Here is a 20479-nt window from a genome sequence, read left to right as displayed (position 1 = left end):
ACAGACTCTCCAAAACCTCTTCTAAAGCTCCTCGTGTGAATGTAGCCTCACTGCAATGTGATTAACTAATGTAGATATGAGGAGAAATGCACACATTAAGAAGTTCTTGTATTCCGTGTATCCTTGTGTGTTGGAAGCTTACTGATCCCCTCAGAGTGATAGTAGAGCTCTAAAACAGAGCAGCTGTACACAGAGATAGTGATTACAGTGCAGTTACCTCCAGTATTAGTGATTACAGTGCAGTTACCTCCATTATTAGTTATTACAGTGCAGTTACCTCCAGTTTTAGTGATTACAGTGCAGTTACCTTCAGTGATCACAGGTGATGTGTCCTCTGATTGTGGTCATCCATTTATTTTCTTTCTCTGGGCCCAGACCACCATGAAGACTTCTTCCAGCTATGACTTGTCCCTGCACACTCTGTCCATCCTGACACTGGCCCAATTAACCTCTCAGTAACTCCCCTGTAGTACTAATGCATCTTTTGTGGTCTGACAAAGTAGTAATGTCTCTTTCCCTTTAATTAAGAAGTTCCTTTGTGCCTTCACTAAGCTGTAATGCTGCCTTTGTTGCCCCACTTAGTTATAGTGCCCCCTATGTATCACCCAGAGTGGCTTTGTTCCTAGCATCACCTGACTCCGCCCCCTCTCCATCCTTGCACCCAGCATGTCTGGGGTTTGTGGGACAAGTCAGGTAATGCTGTGAACAGCGTGGCGCTGTGTGGCAGTCCTGTCAGTCAGGAAGACAGAAGATGGCTGATAATGGTGCTAATGAATTGGGGGTCAGCAGTGGGGGCCGAGCAGTGGGGTGTGGAGGGGGCTGTGTTGGGGCTCAGCGGGGGTGCGGAAGGGAAGAGGGGGGAATGCCCGGTAATTGTATTGTTATAGTGGATTTTGTATGATGTTGCATTGTCTCGTCTTCTTCCCTTTCAGGATCCTCGGCTGATATCTTCTATATCAGATAATTATCCTGATTGACCCAACAAGGATGGAGAGGAACCGGGACAAGATGGCGGAGAGTTTATTCACCCTCACCCTAGAGATACTCTTCCAGCTTACAGGAGAGGTGAGAGCAGGGGCGTACCTAAAGGCTCAGGGGCCCGGGTGCAAAAGTTCAGCTCAGGGCCTCCCCCACCCCCTGTACCCATGCCTAAATCCTGCACCACAGGAAAACTTGTTTGTAGCCCCTTGGGCCACTCTCTCACACTGCTCTTTACCACTATTACCATGGCACCCCGAGCATCATGCTAACCACCGTACAATGCTCCCATTGACCTTAATGGGGTTACTCAGACCTGAGCTTGAATGCAGTGTTCCTAATGCCGCGATTTTCGAGAGCTGTCTGTTCTATTTTTGTGTTTTTTAACGTACCTCCTCACGCATCACAATGGTGGGGTGCATTTAGAAGCGCTGTCAAATGTTGTACCATGCGTTCAAAAACTCCGCTAGAACTTGCAGTAAAAATGCCACAATTTAGAAGTGCGTTTTCTGAACGCATGTGTGAGAGCGGCCTTAGGGTGTGTTCATGTTTTTTGTTATACTTTTGAAATAAAATAAAAGAATACATTTTTAAAAACTGCATGCGGTATTCAAAGACCACATACGTTTTTAAGATGCCGCATACACTATAAGAAACTGCAGGTGTTTTTGATGCATTTTTTAATTGTGTGCAAAATGTGCAATTATATACAGTCTATACAGGGAGATGCATAACTATATAGCAGTGATGGACAGATAAGGTAGATAGATGAGAGAGGTAGGTAGATGAGAGTGTGGTAGATGGCTGAGAGGTTCACCATCTTGTCTGTATTTTCTGTATTTTTATAAGCTGTGAAGATGCTATATTGTGTCTCTAATCTAATCCTCTGGGGGAAGGGAACATGCCCCCCCCCCCCCTCCTCCACGAGAATTGAAGGAGCAGTGCTTTGTGTCCAAAAACTGGTCAAACTGGTTTTTAACCAGTTGAAAACCTATCTAGGAATGCTTTTGTGTAAAGGGACAGGAAATGGCTGGTTGGAGAGAAACACAGGAAGTATTTCCTTCGGACAACAAGTCAACAATGAATAGAGCATGCTCAAGGGAAGCTCCTCCCGGGTAAATGATCTCACAGCTACCTCACAAATACCTCCCTGTGAGAATGACCTACCAGCACACAAAATCATGTAACTGTATCCTAAATTACCTAACTTTCTGATTTAAAACCTTATATAAACTTTTACCCGCCTAAATAAAAGGAGAACCTTGGCACACATGATTTAGACGTGTGCTCTTTTAAAAGGGTCTCCAGGCCTGTACATTATTCCTATCTAATATGGCACCCACAGTATATCGAATAGCGAAAATTGTGCTAACAAAAGAGATAGGTAGGTAGATGGAGAGATGGATGAAAGAGGTAGGTAGATAGATAAATGACAGATAGGTAGGTCGATAGATGAGAGATAGATAGGTAGGTAGACGAGCGAGCTTGGTAGATAGATATATGAGAGAGATAGATAGATGAGAGTGATAGGTCATTAGATAGATAGATGAGAGAGACAGATAACTAGATGAGAGAGACAGATAGGTACATACCCCGGACCAGTTCTCTGTGTGAGGAGACCAGCAGGCACAGAGATGCTGTACACTGTGTAGGAGTGCAGGGGTATGACATCATCATCAGCTTCCTCTGTTCGGAGCCATGTTATGTGTGTGCCTACCTGCCTCTCTCCTCCTCCCTCCTCCTCTTCTGCTCTGCTGTTTTCTGTCTCGCACTGTCTGCCGCAGCGTAACAATCACGCGGCTGGCAGTACGACAAGCCGGTAATGCACTGTATGTGCATTTGTATATGGCGGAGGGTGGCCTCTGGGCCCCCTCTGTGCAGGCACCGCATCGCTATTGCGACCCCTGCGACCATGAAGAGTATGTCAGTGGGTGAGAGATTCTGAGTATGACGTCACATTCCATCATTCTCATCTATGTCAGTCTCTGGTCACATCTACGTCAGAAGACTTACTGCCGATTCAGTCTTTCTGCCACCTTCACATGAAGCATGATTACTACGGGCTTTCCACAGTGGTAGCTTGCAGCTATTACGCAGTAAATACACAGGAGCCAAAGCCACATCTAAGCCCGCCTGCACACAAAGAGGTTGATTTCTGTATGCGGTAGCCCACAGTGGAGTGTGACCCTGTGCCCGGCCGGCGTCTGCTCGTACCTGTCTATTCTGTTCTTCATCTGTACTGCGGATGGTCCACACGACTCGCTGTCGGACTTGCACTGTACAGCTTTTTTTTCTCAATTTTTTCCCCACACCGTCGCTAGGTGATGAATTCGAATCTGTGACATGCCTGCAATGTCAGTTGCGGATGGACCGCGGGTCGAGTAGCTTCCATTGACTTTAATGGAAGCCATCCATGCAGACATCACATGAAAATGAAATGTGCTGCGATATTTCCTCCGCTCGTGGAAACCGCAATTTGTTTCCGTAAGTGTGCAGGAAAAAGCGTTTTTCCGTAGCATGCTATGGATGGTATTTGGCGCAGACATCGGCCATGGAGTCCTTAATGCAAATCTGTTCGTGTGCAGGTGGCCTAAATGGCTCGTATTATGCTGCGGACTTACTTGCCAAACTTCTGTGGATTTTATCCTTTGTTCTTCAGGGGTTCAAAATCTGCAGCATAAATCCGTAGTATAAATAGTCTCGCTGCGGATTTAGAATCTGCCGCAGTTCTCAAAGACTAAGTAGATTTGTTATAGAAAATACCGGCACCGCGTGAAAGACATTTTATAAATCTCCCCCGCATGGCCTGTACTGTAAATGCTGCAGCCGAGTGTGAAGACGGCCGGAATGCTGGAAACTATTGCAGCTGGTAAAATGTCGAACAGCCAACAGAATAGAACTGTCAGGGTAATCAATCAGTACAGCATCAGTCAAAACCCACCCTAATGTCCCGTTGTCGACGGTAAAGGAAAAACACCACACACAGGTCTGGTATGCTTCCCTGTACGGGAGTAATGGCCAACACTTTACTGGCTTACACAGGGCTTTATACCCTCCTGTTGCTACACAAAGCATATAGCATCTCATTGGTCCAGATATATAGCATCACCATATATGTCCATAATACTGTCCATAGCAAAAGTTAATCAGACAGGCGGCTGTATCAATCACATGTTCCTTATTCATAGCAGACACTTCTCTTTTTCTCTCAGTCCTTCGAGCAAGATGTTGCAAGTTCCTTAAACTGCCAAGCTAATCGCCGTTGTATCTTGTTCCTCTTTGTAATTTTCCAAGAAACAGTCTTCTCCGCCTTGCAGAAGCCTTTGTCGTATCTGATATGATTTTTTAAGAATGCATATTACATATTTTGAATATTACGTTTTTTGTCACAAAGCATTGCATAGAATTTGCACGCAGGTCTAAAGATATAAAAACATATAGCAATATATACACATGCCCTCACAGAACAACAGAACTGAGGAACACAGATGTGAAGAGCCGACATAACTGCCGGACCAGACTGGGAGGACTCTAGAAATGTCTGCAGGGATATTTATGGATGTATCTCCTCATAAACAGGATTACACGGTAGTGAAGAAGACTTCTAGTGATGGCTGTCAGGCCCCGGTGTCTGATGGATGGGGAAGACCCCTGAGCCCAATCACAGGGCCTCCACCTCACCCCCTGATACTTGAGGAGATCAATGAGCAGAAGATCCTAGAACTCACCAACAAGATGATTGAGCTGCTGACTGGAAAGGTGATGCTGCTGGGAATGCTGGGACATTATACAGTAACGCTATGGCAGTATAACGTGTCTGGGTGATGACGGTATCATTGTGTTGTCAGGTTCCTATTAGGTGTCAGGACTTCACTGTCTATTTCTCCATGGAGGAGTGGGAGTATTTAGAAGGACACAAGGATCTGTACAAGGACGTCATGATGGAGGACCACCAGCCTCCCCTATCACCAGGTAATAGACAGGACTAAATCCACACGGCCTTTATTATTTGTATGTAGAGAATGAATTCAGTGGCTGTCTGTGTTTTCTGCAGGTAGATCCAGTAAGAGAACAGCAGCGGAGAGTTGTCCCCGGCCTCTTCTTCCACAGGACGATCAGGTAGATGGAGAGAAGGTCTCATGAAATCTCCCCTCTGGTCTGTAGGACGGCTGGGAAGGTCTTGTGTTTAGTCTTATTATATGATTGATACTTGTGTAATGAGAAAGCTGGAGATGGCAGGATTACAGCCGACCGCAGACATTAGATCTCCGCATCTTATCACTATTTTCTGGTTCTGGAGACTTCTGATTGGAACAAAGAAGCAACAGGTTGGAGTTATACAGGAGACCTGCAGCTATTTGGCCCAGATCACTACTGCTGTCATGTCAATCCGGCTCCTCATACTAATTAATGACTAGAGATGAGCGAGCATACTCGCTAAGGACAATTACTCGATCGAGCATTGTCCTTAGCGAGTATCTCGCCGCTCGGAAGAAAAGGTTCGGCTACTGGAGCTGGTGAGCGGTGAGTTGCGGCAGTGAGCAGGGGGGAGCGGGGGAGAGAGAGGGAGAGAGAGATCTCCCCTCTGTTCCTCCCCGCTCTCCCCTGCAGCTCCCTGCCCGCTTCCGGCAGCCGAATCTTTTTTTCCGAGCGGGCAGGTACTCGCTAAGGGCAATGCTCGATCGAGTTATTGCTCTTAGCGAGTATGCTCGCTCATCTCTATTAATGACCTTTTCTGGCCATATAAAACCTTCCACTCGACTTCTCCAACTGTGTGATGACTTTTACAATATTTATTTCACAGCTGGTGAAACTGGAGGAAGTTCTGATCCCTATTGATGCTACAGAGACACATGTGAGGGGGTATCAGCCGTGTAAGGAGGGGATTCATACAGATGACCCCCCAGGTGAGACTGCATGTAGAGAAGAGTCTGTGTTGTCGGGGTTTTCAGCTGTATATTCCCTTATTCAGCCAAAATCTATATATATATAAAGGCAAAAGCCCTCACTGACTGACTGATTTGCCACTAGTTCTCTAACTTCCCGATGTCGGACAAACATGAAATTTGGCACAACGATTTTTTCGGTCGAAAATAGGAAAAAGAGTCATTACTCGATTATTCAATGTTAAGTGCAAAAAAATAAGTTACCCCCTATGTTATATTACTTCCCGGAGTCGTACAAGAGTGAAATTTGGCATGAACATTCTTTGGGTTGTAAGTAGGAAAAGTCAAGGGGTGGCAACTTGATTATTCAATTCTAAGTGCAAAAGTAAGTGACCTCATATGTAATGTAACTAATAACACACGTATGAACTGCACAAACATGAAATTTGCCACAATGATTCTTTATGTCCCAATGGGGAAAGTAAAGGGGTTGCAACTTCAATATTTAATTCTAAGCATGAAAAACTGAAAAGCCGCCATACATTACATAGTTCTTTTCTCAGAAACCATAAAGCCTAGGGAAATGATTTGTATACTGAGAGAATATAACTGATCTGTGTGTGTATATACTCAGGAGAATCTACCTCACCTCTATGAGTATATACTGAAAGGCTATAAAGTACATAAGGAAGCGGCCATGCACTGCAGGGATGGAGCCTCTAAGGCCAAGAAGGGGCTGCAACCTCCAGTCTGGGGGTAAATTTGAATAAAAAGGGCTGTTACCTTTAAAAGTAATATGTGAGGAGAGTGGTAGGGGTTGCACATTCTGCAGAGGGACATTGCTACATACAGTCTGAGGAGAATGTAACACTCCTATATATGTATACATATTTTAGTCCTTGGTTTGCAAGTAACTATGACTTCATTTTCCCGGCAAACAACATGTAAACACCTGTACTAAATTAACTCGGGCGAAGCTGGGTTTATCAGCTAGTGTGTGTGTATATATATGTATATAATATAAATAAATGAAAACCCTCACTGACTGGCCACTAACCCCCTACTTCCTGGTGTCGTACAAACATAAAATTTGGCATGACCATTATTTTGGTCCTAAATAGGAAAACTAAAACATTCACAATTTGATTATACAATGCTAAGTGCAAAAGTAAGTGACCCCCGGGGGCGGAGCCTGACCGCGGAACGAGATGGCCGCATAGTACAGGCGCTCCATCTCTACAGCACGATAACTAGCGCTTATCTGTAGCAATATTAAGAAAAAATGGGGAAACTTACAAAAATGAAGACCGGAGAACACACTGGCACCCCCCGCCCGGCCAGAGGTCAGTCCGAGATGCCGAGATTCTTTAAAGAACGGAGCGCTCGTTCCCCACATGCAGCGGGCAAGATGGCGCCGGCAGCTGCGGCTGCTGAAGCCCCAAGTACAGCGCGGGGGGGAGATACCTCATCGGAGGATGAGGAGGACGAGCCCCCTTCAAAAGGCTTTATGAGGGAACTGCTAGCCACCGCCATGGGTCCACTACTAACGGAGCTGACTGCCATAAAGGAGGAGGTGAGGAGTGTGGGGAGGAGGGTGGAGGAGCTGGAGAGCACAACGGCAACCATCACCAGTCACTCCAGGGTCCTAGAGACCGCAGTCAAAGACCAGCACACCCAGCTTAATAGAATGCTCCTTATGCAGGAGGACTATGAAAATAGGAGCCGCCGAAATAACGTCCGGATTAAAGGACTGCCAGAGTCATGGGCTGCGGAGACACTACATAAGGTCTGTGGAGAAATTTTTGCAGGGCTGCTGGGAGAAGACAGGGCACTAGAGATTTCAATAGAAAGAGTGCACAGAGCCCTAAGACCGCAGCCAGCGCCATCGGAACCCCCAAGAGATGTACTATGCAGACTGCTGACATTCCCGGATGCAGCCGCCATCCTAAACGCAGCAAGAGGCAGCAGGAATATCCGTTATGAAGGTTCGGACATACAGTTGTTTCAAGACCTCTCCCCTACTACCTTAGCCAAGCGTAGGCTTCTGCGCCCCCTGCTGGAGGCCTTAAGAATTAAAAACATAAGGTACGCATGGCTGTTCCCTTTTGGGTTAGGCGTGACCCATAAAGGAAGAAGATTAAATATTCGGTCCCCTGAGGACCTGCAAGATAGCTGGCAACACCTAGGCCTGGAGCCGATAGATCTCCCCAACTGGCTTCCGCTGCCGGATCTGCCGTCACTGCCCCACCTACCCTCCCAGGACAACTGGCAGATATCCACACAATTAAAGTCCCCACGCAGCAAGCAGCGCAGGAAGCCAAGAGACGAACCGGACACAAACGACACTTGAACCTTATGGAGCATCCGGTTTTTTCCACAACAGGCATAGTGGTATCCCACGTTCACTTCAAGAACAAAGGAATTTCTCTCATCCCCTATAGAAACATCTGATGGAAAAGGTTGAGGCGGCTCGTTTTCCGAACCCGGCTGGATGTTACCCAAGTTGGACGTTGCAGTTCATAGATGTTGGACGGTAGAGCTTTTCTTAACTCCCCCACTAGCAAGCGCTTTTTCGTGCTCCCCCGATCAGGCGTTAAACAAACGTATAGTTTATTCAGTTAAACTTAGTTCCACCCTGTTTTTTTGCGGTTGGACCCCGGAATTTTTTCCCGCGGAATTTCCCGTGAGGTTTACCGAGGAACTCACCCGCAAATACTATAGTTCCGAAAGTTACTGGTGCTATAGTACATTGTTTGTATAAGCAATTAGATTTAACCCCCCCCCCCTTTTCTTATCTTTCTCTCTCTAATTTTTCATATATCACCTTACCTAAACCTTCCTCCCTCCCTTTTTCCACTACCCCCCGGAATCGCACACACACTCAGACAACTCCCGCTGACGAAACGGACCGACCTGAGGTGACGACACTGTTTCTGGCTTCCCACCCAGAGCCAGATCTGATAAATTGCAATTTGTCTCATTGTCTCTTTTCTTTGATACTAAGACAGCTTCCAGTGACCGAGCTCTGAGATGGAGGCATCAAGGATAATGGAGCCGCTGAGGATCACGTCATTCAACGCCCGGGGCCTGAATACTCCTCAGAAAAGGTACAGTGTATCCCAGCTGGTCAAAAAATTTAACACAAAAATTTTACTCCTCCAAGAAACACATTTTAAAGCAGACAAACACTACCCCCTACCGGGGGGGGTCTTTCTCCAGGGGTACCATAGCACACATCCTACCTCAGCCTCAAAAGGGGTATCTACCTTCTTCCATAGATCCATAGCGTTTACCTTAAAAGCTACGTATTCGGACCAGATGGGCAGAGTATTGTTCCTGAAAGGGACTACTAACAATCAAAAATTAACAATTGCGAACATATACGCACCTAACTCAAATCAGGTGAGCTGGCTGGTTGATCAACTTGATATCTTGAAGGAATTCGCAGAGGGTCCAATTGTGCTGGGGGGGGATTTTAACGTATTTCTGAACCCCATAATGGACTCGTCGAAGGGCAGATCTTGGATCACCCAGAGACAAGTCAAAAAACTGTGCAAAGCACTCCAAGACGCGAAGGTCGTGGACGCGTGGCGGACAATTAACCCTTCGACAAAGGATTTTACCTTTTTTTCCCAGGTACACAATTCGTACCAAAGATTAGATTACCTTTTTGTCTCCCAGAGCATCCTCCCTAGTGTTAGAGGGGCCAAAATAGAACCAATAACAATATCTGACCATGCTCCGATACACCTGGATCTGAGTTTTATCAGGGACGGATGTAGAGAGTGGGTATGGAAGCTCAATACCTCCCTGTTGGACTTAGACCTAGAGAAGGAGAACCTGACCAAGGGGTTGGAGGAATTCTTCCGACTCAACGACACTGATGACTTGGAATTCCCAGTGGTCTGGGAGGCTCATAAGGCCTACATGAGGGGCCTATTCATTTCGCTGGGATCCAGGGTCAAAAAACAAAAACAAGCGGAAATAGACCGACTTTTAAATAAGATCTCGGCAGTCGAACGGCTCACCAAATTATCCCAAGTAGCAAATAAATCAGAAGAGTTAGCGGATTTAAGAAGAGAGCTCAAAAGACTGCTTGAATCAAGATTCAACAAAAAACATCTATATCTGAAATACAGATTCTATGCTCACGGCAATAAAGGGAGCAAGTTGCTTACCTCTATGATTAAAAAAGCCAAAACTAGGAACCATATCACTTCAATTACAGATCACACGGGGAAATCCGCAACGTCATCGAAAGAAATTGCGGAGGTCTTCCAAAGATACTACGCTGACCTTTACAACTTAAATGAATCAGAGACACCCATAAACCCCAAAGACACTTTAGAGAAAATAGACTCATTCATAGCCGCAACCAACCTCCCCAAATTAAAGGAAGCTGATGCTAGCTCCCTAATGCTACCTGTCACTCTACAGGAAGTAAAGGATATCATAACCAACAGCCCCTCTGGAAAGAGTCCGGGACCGGACGGATACCCAGCACTCTATTATAAGACCTTCAAAGAGACACTGGCCCCAAAACTGAAGGACTTAATGAACGCACTTATGCAAGGCAAACCACTCCCCAGGCAAGCACAGGAGGCACACATAACACTTATCCACAAGGACAATAAAAACCCGGAGTTATGTGGTAGCTATAGACCCATTTCTCTTATTAATACCGATGTAAAGCTATGGGCGAAGCTTCTGTCTAGGAGGCTAGAAAACTTAATCCCCAAACTAGTGGACAGGGAACAGGCAGGGTTTGTTAAAAATAGAGAAGGCAGGGATAATTGCTATAGGTTGCTCCATGCTATAAGACACGCACAAAATAAGGACATAGAGATGGTGCTCCTCGGAACAGACGCCGAGAAGGCGTTCGATAGGGTGAGCTGGGCCTACATGGAGAGGGTTCTGACCCATTTTAACTTCCCCTCCCCCTTCATAGCGGCGATATTCTCCCTTTATAAGGAACCGCATGCTAGGTTAAAAGTAAACAACTTGCTTTCCCCACCTTTCAATATCAGAAACGGTACACGGCAGGGTTGCCCGCTGTCCCCGTCCCTATTTATCCTCTCTTTGGAACCACTACTAAGGAGTGTCAGGTTAGACCCTAACATTAAGGGACTAAAAGCAGGCTCGACCAGTCTAAACACAGCTGCCTACGCAGACGACATTATGTTTGTGATGACTGAACCAACAACAAGCATTCCCAGCCTGATTACCCTTCTAAATTCTTTTGGGAAAATATCGAATTTCAAGATTAACTATACCAAATCCAACATTCTAAATGTTTCCATCCCGCCCGCTAAATGCTCCCATCTAAAGTCTAGCTCACCCTTCGAATGGTCGGACACAGCTATAGAGTACCTCGGAATAAAGATCACAAAAAAACTGGAAGATCTTTATAGCACCAATTTCGTCCCGCTACTGGCCCTAGTTAAAAAGCTACTATTGAAATACGACATACCACATGCCTCCTGGTTTGGTAGGAAAAACATTATTAAGACATACATCCTACCACAAATTCTGTATAAATTGAGAATGCTACCTATTCATCTTCCACAGTCCTTTTTCAAGGCTCTACGGTCAGCTTTTATCGGCTACACTTGGAGACAGAAAAGACCCCGTTTAGCTTTTAGACTCATGATTAAAAGGAAAACTGAGGGGGGGATCGGACTGCCATGCGTCCACGACTTCTACCAAGCGGTCCAACTAAGATATTGGATGGACCTTACATCCCCCACAGGGGATCATTTGCTACGTGCCCTAACCATAGGAAGAGACGGAGACACTCTCATGGAGGATCTATGGTACCCCGCTAAAAGGAGGTACAGAGATAAAAACTTTAACCCCCTATTGCGAGGCCCATGTGAAATATGGGACAAGCTTAAGCCAACCCTGGCCCCTAATGTTTCTCCGGAGGCTCCATTGAGCACATTAAGCAAATACCTAGGACGGACACTTGATAAAGATAATAGATATCTTTGGAAGAAGCTCGACCCCTTGAAGATGAGGGAGCTTCAGCTATTAGCACACAAACAGCCAGATGAGATCCTAGATACACTAGCTCCGCAGCTTTCCCTCTCCTTCCTACAGAGAACACATATACTTCAGACCTTCAGGGACTTCCTGAGATCTTCGAGGTCTACTAGACCAGAGACCCCATTCGAAAAAATATTAACCAATGACCTTCCAAAAAATAAATCCATCTCCATTATTCGAAATAAAATTCTAAATCCCGAGACACTCTACAAGCCAGCTTTCTTAACCTCTTGGGAAAAGGATCTTAAAATCTCCCTCACTCCCACAGATATTAAATTGATTCTGCAAACCGCCTCTGGGTTTTCGCCATGCATACTACTCCAAGAAAGTCATTACAAGATCCTGGTCAGGTGGTACAAAACCCCGCAATGGTTATTTACACACAAACTATCTGACCAGGATAAATGCTGGAGGTGCAATGCGGCTACAGGTTCATATTGCCATATCTGGTGGGAATGTACGAGGTTAGCCACATATTGGAAGGATATAGAAGCAACATTATGCTTACTGAAACCAAACTTCCATATTACAGCGGAAATACTTTTCCTTTGGAAACCCTCGGCGAACTTCCACCCCTTAAAAGATAAACTGCTAGCCTTCCTCATCGATGCGGCTAAAGCCCTAATCCCCTCTTTCTGGCTACAGAACACTCCGCCCTCTTTGGATCTGTGGAAGTCAAAGGTTGACTCCATATATAATATGGAGGAACTACACAGTTGGAATACGGGTACACACGAGGCATTCATCAAAACATGGCACCCTTGGAGACAGATCAACCTGGTCAATTTCAAAGACACCCAAACTAATAACTGACAGCTCAATCGGACCAGCTGGGATAGACGGGGGAGACCTCAGTACAGCATATTTTCATGTTGGGTCCCCCGACCTTTCACCACATACCCACTGGCATGCCCTTGTCTGGGGCGGTCGGCCTCGGGCGTTGGGGCGTTGAGGCGAGGAGACCACCTCTTCAATCTGGTGTCCCGACCACTCAGTTTGGCAAAATGACTCCTGAAGGGAATGCGCTAATACGCCAACACGCAGGAAGCCTACACAGAAGAAGAAGATATTGCCCCCTTCCTTCTCTCTTTCTCTCTTTCCTTCTTTCCACTCGGCTTAGAACTAACAGGTAGCCACACTCGATGGCACCTCAGACACTGTTGTCTAACTACGACCACACTATACTCTCCCCCTACCCCCTTTTCCCTACCCACTCCTACCCAACCCCCCCTACCTCTGTTCTTTTATTGTTGAAAGGTTACTGTATACATATCTTCTACATAATGGAGCCTGGAGCGGTCCCCAAAGAGATAAATAGAGGACTGAAGAATGAGAGACTTAACTCATGGACTCGTTTTTCACCCCGTTATTCATAGTACTCTTAGCAATAAGTGCTTACTCCACTGGGACCGACCCCGTTATACTTGGAGATGTAGGACAGTTGCAAAATTGCAAGATTGTTATGTATCATATTATTTGAAAAACTTTCAATAAAAATTTGTATTTAAAAAAAAAAAAAAAAAAAAAAAAAAAAAAAAAAAGTAAGTGACCCCCTTTGTTATGTAACTTCCCAGTGTCGTACAAGTGTTAAATTTGCAACGACCATTCTTTAGGTCCTACATAGGAAAAGTAAAGGGGTCACAACTTGAGTATTCAATTCTAAGCTTGAAAAAATCTGTGATACATAAAGCTTAAGGAAATGATTTGTATAATCTACCTCATCCTATGTGTATATACTGAGGAGAATCTACCTCACCTCTATGTGTATATACTGAGGAAAATCTAACGCTTCTCTGTGCATATACGGAGGAGAATCTAATGCTTCTCTGTGTATATACTAAGGAGATCCTATCACACCTCTCTGTGTATATACTGTCAAGAATCTACCTCACCTCTGTGTGTATATACTTTCGAGAATCTAGCTAACCTTTATGTGTATATACTGAGGAGAATCTACCTCACCTCTGGGTGTATATACTTGCGAGAATCTAGCTCACCTCTGGGTGTATATACTGAGGAGAATCTAGCTAACCTCTATGTGTATATACTGAGGAGAATCTACCTCACCTCTGTGTGTATACACTGAGGGGAATCTAGCTAACATCTGTGTATATACTGAGGAGAATCTACCTCACCTCTGAGTGTATATACTGAGGAGAATCTACCTCACCTCTGAGTGTATATACTGAGGAGAATCTACCTCACCTCTGGGTGTATATACTGAGGAGAATCTACCTCACCTCTGGGTGTATATACTGAGGAGAATCTACCTCACCTCTGGGTGTATATACTGAGGAGAATCTACCTCACCTCTGGGTGTATATACTGAGGAGAATCTACCTCACCTCTGGGTGTATATACTGAGGAGAATCTACCTCACCTCTGGGTGTATATACTGAGGAGAATCTACCTCACCTCTGGGTGTATATACTGAGGAGAATCTACCTCACCTCTGGGTGTATATACTGAGGAGAATCTACCTCACCTCTGGGTGTATATACTGAGGAGAATCTACCTCACCTCTGGGTGTATATACTGAGGAGAATCTACCTCACCTCTGGGTGTATATACTGAGGAGAATCTACCTCACCTCTGGGTGTATATACTGAGGAGAATCTACCTCACCTCTGGGTGTATATACTGAGGAGAATCTACCTCACCTCTGGGTGTATATACTGAGGAGAATCTACCTCACCTCTGGGTGTATATACTGAGGAGAATCTACCTCACCTCTGGGTGTATATACTGAGGAGAATCTACCTCACCTCTGGGTGTATATACTGAGGAGAATCTACCTCACCTCTGGGTGTATATACTGAGGAGAATCTACCTCACCTCTGGGTGTATATACTGAGGAGAATCTACCTCACCTCTGGGTGTATATACTGAGGAGAATCTACCTCACCTCTGGGTGTATATACTGAGGAGAATCTACCTCACCTCTGGGTGTATATACTGAGGAGAATCTACCTCACCTCTGGGTGTATATACTGAGGAGAATCTAGCTAACCCCTATGTGTATTTACTGAGGAGAATCTACCTTACCTCTGGGTGTATATACTGAGGAGAATCTACCTCACCTCTGGGTGTATATAATGAGGAGAATCTAGCTAACCTCTATGTGTATATACTGAGGAGAATCTAATGCTTCTCTGTGTATATAATAAGGAGATGCTACCACACCTCTGTGTGTATTTACTGAGGAGAATCTAGCTAACCTCTATGTGTATATACTGAGGAGAATCTAGCTCATCTCTATGTGTATACACTGAGGAGAATCTAATGCTTCTCTGTGTATATACTAAGGAGATGCTATCACACCTCTGTGTGTATTTACTGAGGAGATTCTAGCTCACCTCTGGGTGTATATACTGAGGAGAATCTAGCTAACCTCTATGTGTATAAACTGAGGAGAATCTATCTCACCTCTGGGTGTATATACTGAGGAGAATCTACCTCACCTCTGAGTGTTGTAGCAATGCAGGGGGAAACACACCTGGCCACGAGTAAATGCTGAGCGTCTTTTCTTTATTCAGACTTGATGAACAAAACAAAATTACTGGCATTCTCCAGATAACAGAAAGTTCATGGAAAGTCCTTTTAAATAAGCAGTCCAGCAATAGTAACACTAAAAGTCTTTGTAAATGCCAATAGGGCAAAGTAAAGCAAACCTTCCCAGCAGCGTGGTGCAGTGTCTCCAGCTCAGCACTCTCTGTAAGCCTCTGCTGCTCACACAGGGCACACCTCCCTCTTCAGACTGCAACCTGCGCCCATTTATGCACCTCACCTACTTGGGCCAGGTGGAACTGAGTACTGGAGTGAGAGACGGACCAGGTTTACCTCACAGATGCTAGTAGTCTCTGCGATATATACCGTCCGTCCCACACTTTACCTCTCACTCTACTACATACCCCCCCCCCTCTGCCCCAAACCATCAAACAATAAGCCCTTGGGAGGGCATCTGCATCTGTATTACCATTGGTTTTTCCTGGCCTGTGTTCAACTTCAAAGTCAAACTCCTGTAATGCCAGGAACCACCTTGTTACTCTGGCGTTGTTCCTTTTCCTCTTGCTCATCCACTTTAGGGGGGCATGATCTGAGACCAACTTAAATTTCCTACCCAGTAGGTAATATCTTAGCGCGTCTAGTGCCTATTTTATTGCCAAGGCCTCTTTCTCCACTATTGCATAATTTTTCTCGCAGGGGGTAAGCTTCCGCCTTAAAAACATGACAGGATGTTCTTCCCCATTAACCTCCTGTGACATAACAGCTCCCAGACCCACATCAGATGCATCTGTATGGACTATAAATGCTTTCTTGAAGTCAGGCGCCACCAACACAGGCTGCTGACACAATGCACGTTTCAATTCTACAAATGCCTTTTCTGCTTCTGGTGACCATTGTGCCATTACCGACTTTCTCCCTTTCGTGAGTTTTGTTAACGGGGCTGCCATAGAGGCAAAATCAGGGATGAAACATCGGTAATAGCCTACTATCCCCAGGAAGGCTCTTGCTTGTTTTTTTGTCAGGGGTTGGGGCCAATTCTGTATGGCCTTTACTTTATTTCATTGAGGTTTTACCAAACCCCTTCCGACTATGAAGCCGAGGTATTTAACTTCCTCCATGCCTAAGGCACATTTTTTTTTTTTTGGTTTATCGAGAAACCTGCTCTTCTGGGAGAGTCCAGTACTGCCTGAACTTTACTGAGGTGGCTCTCCTAATCCCGCCTAAATATTACGATGTCATCCAGGTAAGCTGCTGCGTATCGTTTGTGGGGACCTAGCAATCTATCAATCGCCCTCTGAAACGTGGCAGGGGCATTTTTCAACCCAAAAGGCATTCTCCTATATTGGAAACAGCCATCTGGAGTTGAAAAAGCTGTCTTCTCTTTAGCTTCCTTTGTGAGGGGAATTTGCCAATACACTTTTGTTAAATCTAGGGTGGTAATGTACCTGGCTGGGCCTAACCTCTCAATTAGTTCATCCACCCTGGGCATGGGGTAGGCATCCGACTTTGATATCTCATTGAGCTTCCGGTAATCATTACAGAACCGCCATTCCCTGAGGGTTTAGGCACCAGCACTATTGGGCTTGACCATCCACCCTTAGACTCCTCGATTACTCCCAGTTCTAGCATTTTTTTTATTTCAGCAGACACTATCTCTCTACTAGCCTCAGGAATTCAATACGGTTTTTGGCAAACTTTTACTTGGGGGTCTGTGAGAATCTCATGTTCAATGACCTTGGTGCGACTCGGCTGGTCAGTAAATAGGTCCTTATTGCGCTGCAGAAACTCTTTACATTCTTGTACCTGGGACTTTGACGATGCCTTAGCTATTGTCACATCATGGATGTCACTCGCTGACTCCGGTCGCCCCAGTTCTAAGAAGTACCTGATACTTTTATCATGTCTCTGTGTCATATGCTCATGAAAGGTGGCAGATTAGTCAGTAAGCCCTCCGACTCGAGTTGCATCTCCTGTATTGTATCTATTGTCCTACGCTAATGGAATAAACACCAGAAGGTACCGACTCTCCAAAAGAAACCTGGAGGAACGGGTGACAATTTAGAGGCTAACCTGGATTCTTGAGGAGGTTCGCTAATGTCTGCAAACCCCTTATTCAAGTAAGTAAAACCTCATACATAAAAGAGCACAGGGTTTTTGTAACTTGCCTTTTTCACAATTTGTATGAATATTTTATATAGACATTTTTATAAAATATTGATATAATTGTAATGTTAAAATCTGTTTTATTCTTGGCAGATGACGACATCAGGAGCTTAGAGGGACATCTGATATTTTCAGGTTTTACGGTGGAAGATGATGGTAACATACAAGATAGACATGAAGAGCCTGCCATTATCCCAGATGTACCCTCAGCCCTTCCCAGCAAACATCTGTCATCTGATCCTTTTATAGAGGTTCCATCTTCTAATTCATCACAGACTAGTAGGCAACATAACATTTACAGAAGAGATGTAAAAGAAGAAACAGTTGTCACAGGGAAGAAGTCATTTTCATGTTCTGTCTGTGGGAAATGTTTTACCAGAAAATCACGTCTTGTTGATCATCAGAGAAATCACACAGGAGAGAAGCCATTTTCATGTTCTGTCTGTGGGAAATGTTTTACCATAAAATCACGTCTTGTTGATCATCAGAGAAATCACATAGGAGAGAAACCATTTTCATGTTCAGAATGTGGAAAATGTTTTGCCCAGAAACATGTTTTTGTTAATCATCAGAGAATTCACACAGGAGAGAAGCCATTTTCATGTCCTGTCTGTGGGAAATGTTTTACGCAGAAATCAGGTCTTGTTGATCATCAGAGAACTCACACAGGAAAGAAGCCATTTTCATGTTCTGTCTGTGGGAAATGTTTTACCAGAAAATCATGTCTTGTTGATCATCAGAGAAATCACACAGGAGAGAAGCCATTTTCATGTTCTGTCTGTGGGAAATGTTTTACCACAAAATTACATCTTGTTAGACATCAGAGAATTCACACAGGAGAGAAGCCATTTTCATGTTCAGAATGTGGGAAATGTTTTACCACAAAATCACATCTTGTTAGACATCAGAGAAATCACACAGGAGAGAAGCCATTTTCATGTTCTGTCTGTGGGAAATGTTTTACCAGAAAATCACGTCTTGTTGATCATCAGAGAAATCACACAGGAGAGAAGCCATTTTCATGTTCTGTCTGTGGGAAATGTTTTACCAGAAAATCATATCTTGTTGATCATCAGAGAAATCACATGGGAGAGAAACCATTTTCATGTTCAGAATGTGGGAAATGTTTTACCCAGAAATCATCCCTTGTTGAACATCTGAAAATTCACACTGGTGAGAGGCGATTTTCGTGTTCTGTCTGTGGGAAATGTTTTACCCAGAAATTAGGTCTTGTTAGACATCAGAGAATTCACACAGGAGAGAAACCATTTTCATGTTCTAAATGTGGGAAATGTTTTACCACGAAATCAGTTCTTGTTGATCATCAGAGAATTCACACAGGAAAGAAGCCATTTTCATGTTCAGAATGTGGGAAATGTTTTACCAGAAAATCACGTCTTGTTGATCATCAGAGAATTCACACAGGAGAGAAACCATTTTCATGTTCAGAATGTGGAAAATGTTTTGCTAAGAAATCAGTTCTTGTTAGTCATCAGAGAATTCACACAGCAGAGAAGCCATTTTCATGTTCTAAATGTGGGAAATGTTTTGCTCAGAAATCAGTTCTTGTTAATCATCAGAGAACTCACACAGGGAAGAGGTCATTTCAGAATGTAGAAAATGTTTTTTGAACAAATCACATCTTGTTACACATCAGAAAACTCACACAGGAGAGTGGCCATTTTCATGTTCTAAATGTGGAAAATACTTCGTGTTGCACATCAGAGAATTCACATGGGGGACAAGCCATTCTCAAGTTCTGAATGTGAGAAATACCCATAAAGGGGATCTTGTTAAACATCAGAGAATTCACACAAGGGAAACAACATTTCTATATTCTGACTGTTGTCAATATTTTTATGACAAAGCAGATCTTGTTAACTATAAGAGAACTCACACAGGGGAAAACCGGCATTTATGTTCAGATTATTGGAAATATTTTAGCTATACATCTTGTTAGACATTGGAGAATTCACACGTGGCAGCAGCCATTTTTGACTATGGAAAACTTACACAGCGGAGAACCTGAGTTTTATCACCTAGGCTGTTTTAGAGGTATTCGCCCTTTTACTTAAAGCAATTTCCTCTATGGTTATGATTAAAGCACTGCTTGCATTGCACAAAGTAGACTTTCTGACTGTAGGTGTTGCTTTATCAGCTTTTTAAGAGGCCCCAATTGCAGTGTAATCCCTCAGACATCTTGAAGGCACAATGTGCAGAGTTTACAATGGTTAGTAGGATGATTAACTCACTTCTTAGAGGCAGTTTTCTTTTGAATGTACACCGCCGCTAAAGCTGGTGGAAACAACCCTGTGCTTAAGAGGAGTTCCTCTGTTGTGTCTTCTATTAAATCTACTACCAAATTCCTGTAAGGCTCTCATGTGGCATACTCAAAAGCGTCTAAGAAGAACCATGTCTTCCTGGGTACGTCTGTCTTGTTAGTGTGACAATTTGCAGCTGATCGCCGGGATTATTAAAAAGGTTTTTAAATTTATCGGTCTACTTTTTTTCCCCCTGATTAAATATGTTCTGTACCAGATAGAGAATGCTTAGATTTCTGCGATGCACATACTTGGTAAATGCCTTTCCTATTTCACAATTTTCACTAGCGCTCTGTCATATAAAGAGATTGAGAAAGTGTCCCCCCAGCTGTCCAGTATCAATCAGTTGTCGTTCAGGACAATAGAAAAGTTGAGCTGACAACCTTTGCCCCTTGAATCTACTCTAATGATAGATAGATGGTTAGATACTAGATAGATGGATAAAGAGATGAGATGGGTAAATTATAATGTTCTAATCCCCCCTTTCTCTTGTGTAATTGGCAAGCCTTTGATATACAAGAGGACAGGAAATCCTTTGTCCCAATGTCAATACAAGTGGCCTTTTGACAGGTAGATGCT

The 20479-nt window shown here is 44.3% G+C and overlaps 1 protein-coding gene across 1 annotated transcript in view; it reads left to right on the top strand.

The window, feature by feature from the left end:
* LOC136624341 (oocyte zinc finger protein XlCOF7.1-like) overlaps nt 1-20073 on the top strand; it is a 41454-nt gene extending 21381 nt beyond the window's left edge. The window contains exons 2-7 of the mRNA XM_066598276.1: nt 933-1065; nt 4558-4737; nt 4827-4950; nt 5033-5097; nt 5783-5885; nt 17673-20073. Of these exons, the coding sequence (XP_066454373.1) occupies nt 988-1065; nt 4558-4737; nt 4827-4950; nt 5033-5097; nt 5783-5885; nt 17673-19210 (2088 nt within the window). The 5' untranslated portion in view covers nt 933-987 and the 3' untranslated portion in view covers nt 19211-20073. The remainder of the gene's footprint in view (nt 1-932; nt 1066-4557; nt 4738-4826; nt 4951-5032; nt 5098-5782; nt 5886-17672) is intronic.
* Nucleotides 20074-20479: the final 406 nt, after the last annotated feature.

The sequence above is a fragment of the Eleutherodactylus coqui genome, chromosome 4 (assembly GCF_035609145.1).
Source record: "Eleutherodactylus coqui strain aEleCoq1 chromosome 4, aEleCoq1.hap1, whole genome shotgun sequence".
Taxonomy (NCBI): Eukaryota; Metazoa; Chordata; class Amphibia; order Anura; family Eleutherodactylidae; genus Eleutherodactylus; species Eleutherodactylus coqui.
This window is presented reverse-complemented; position numbering and strand designations above follow the sequence as displayed.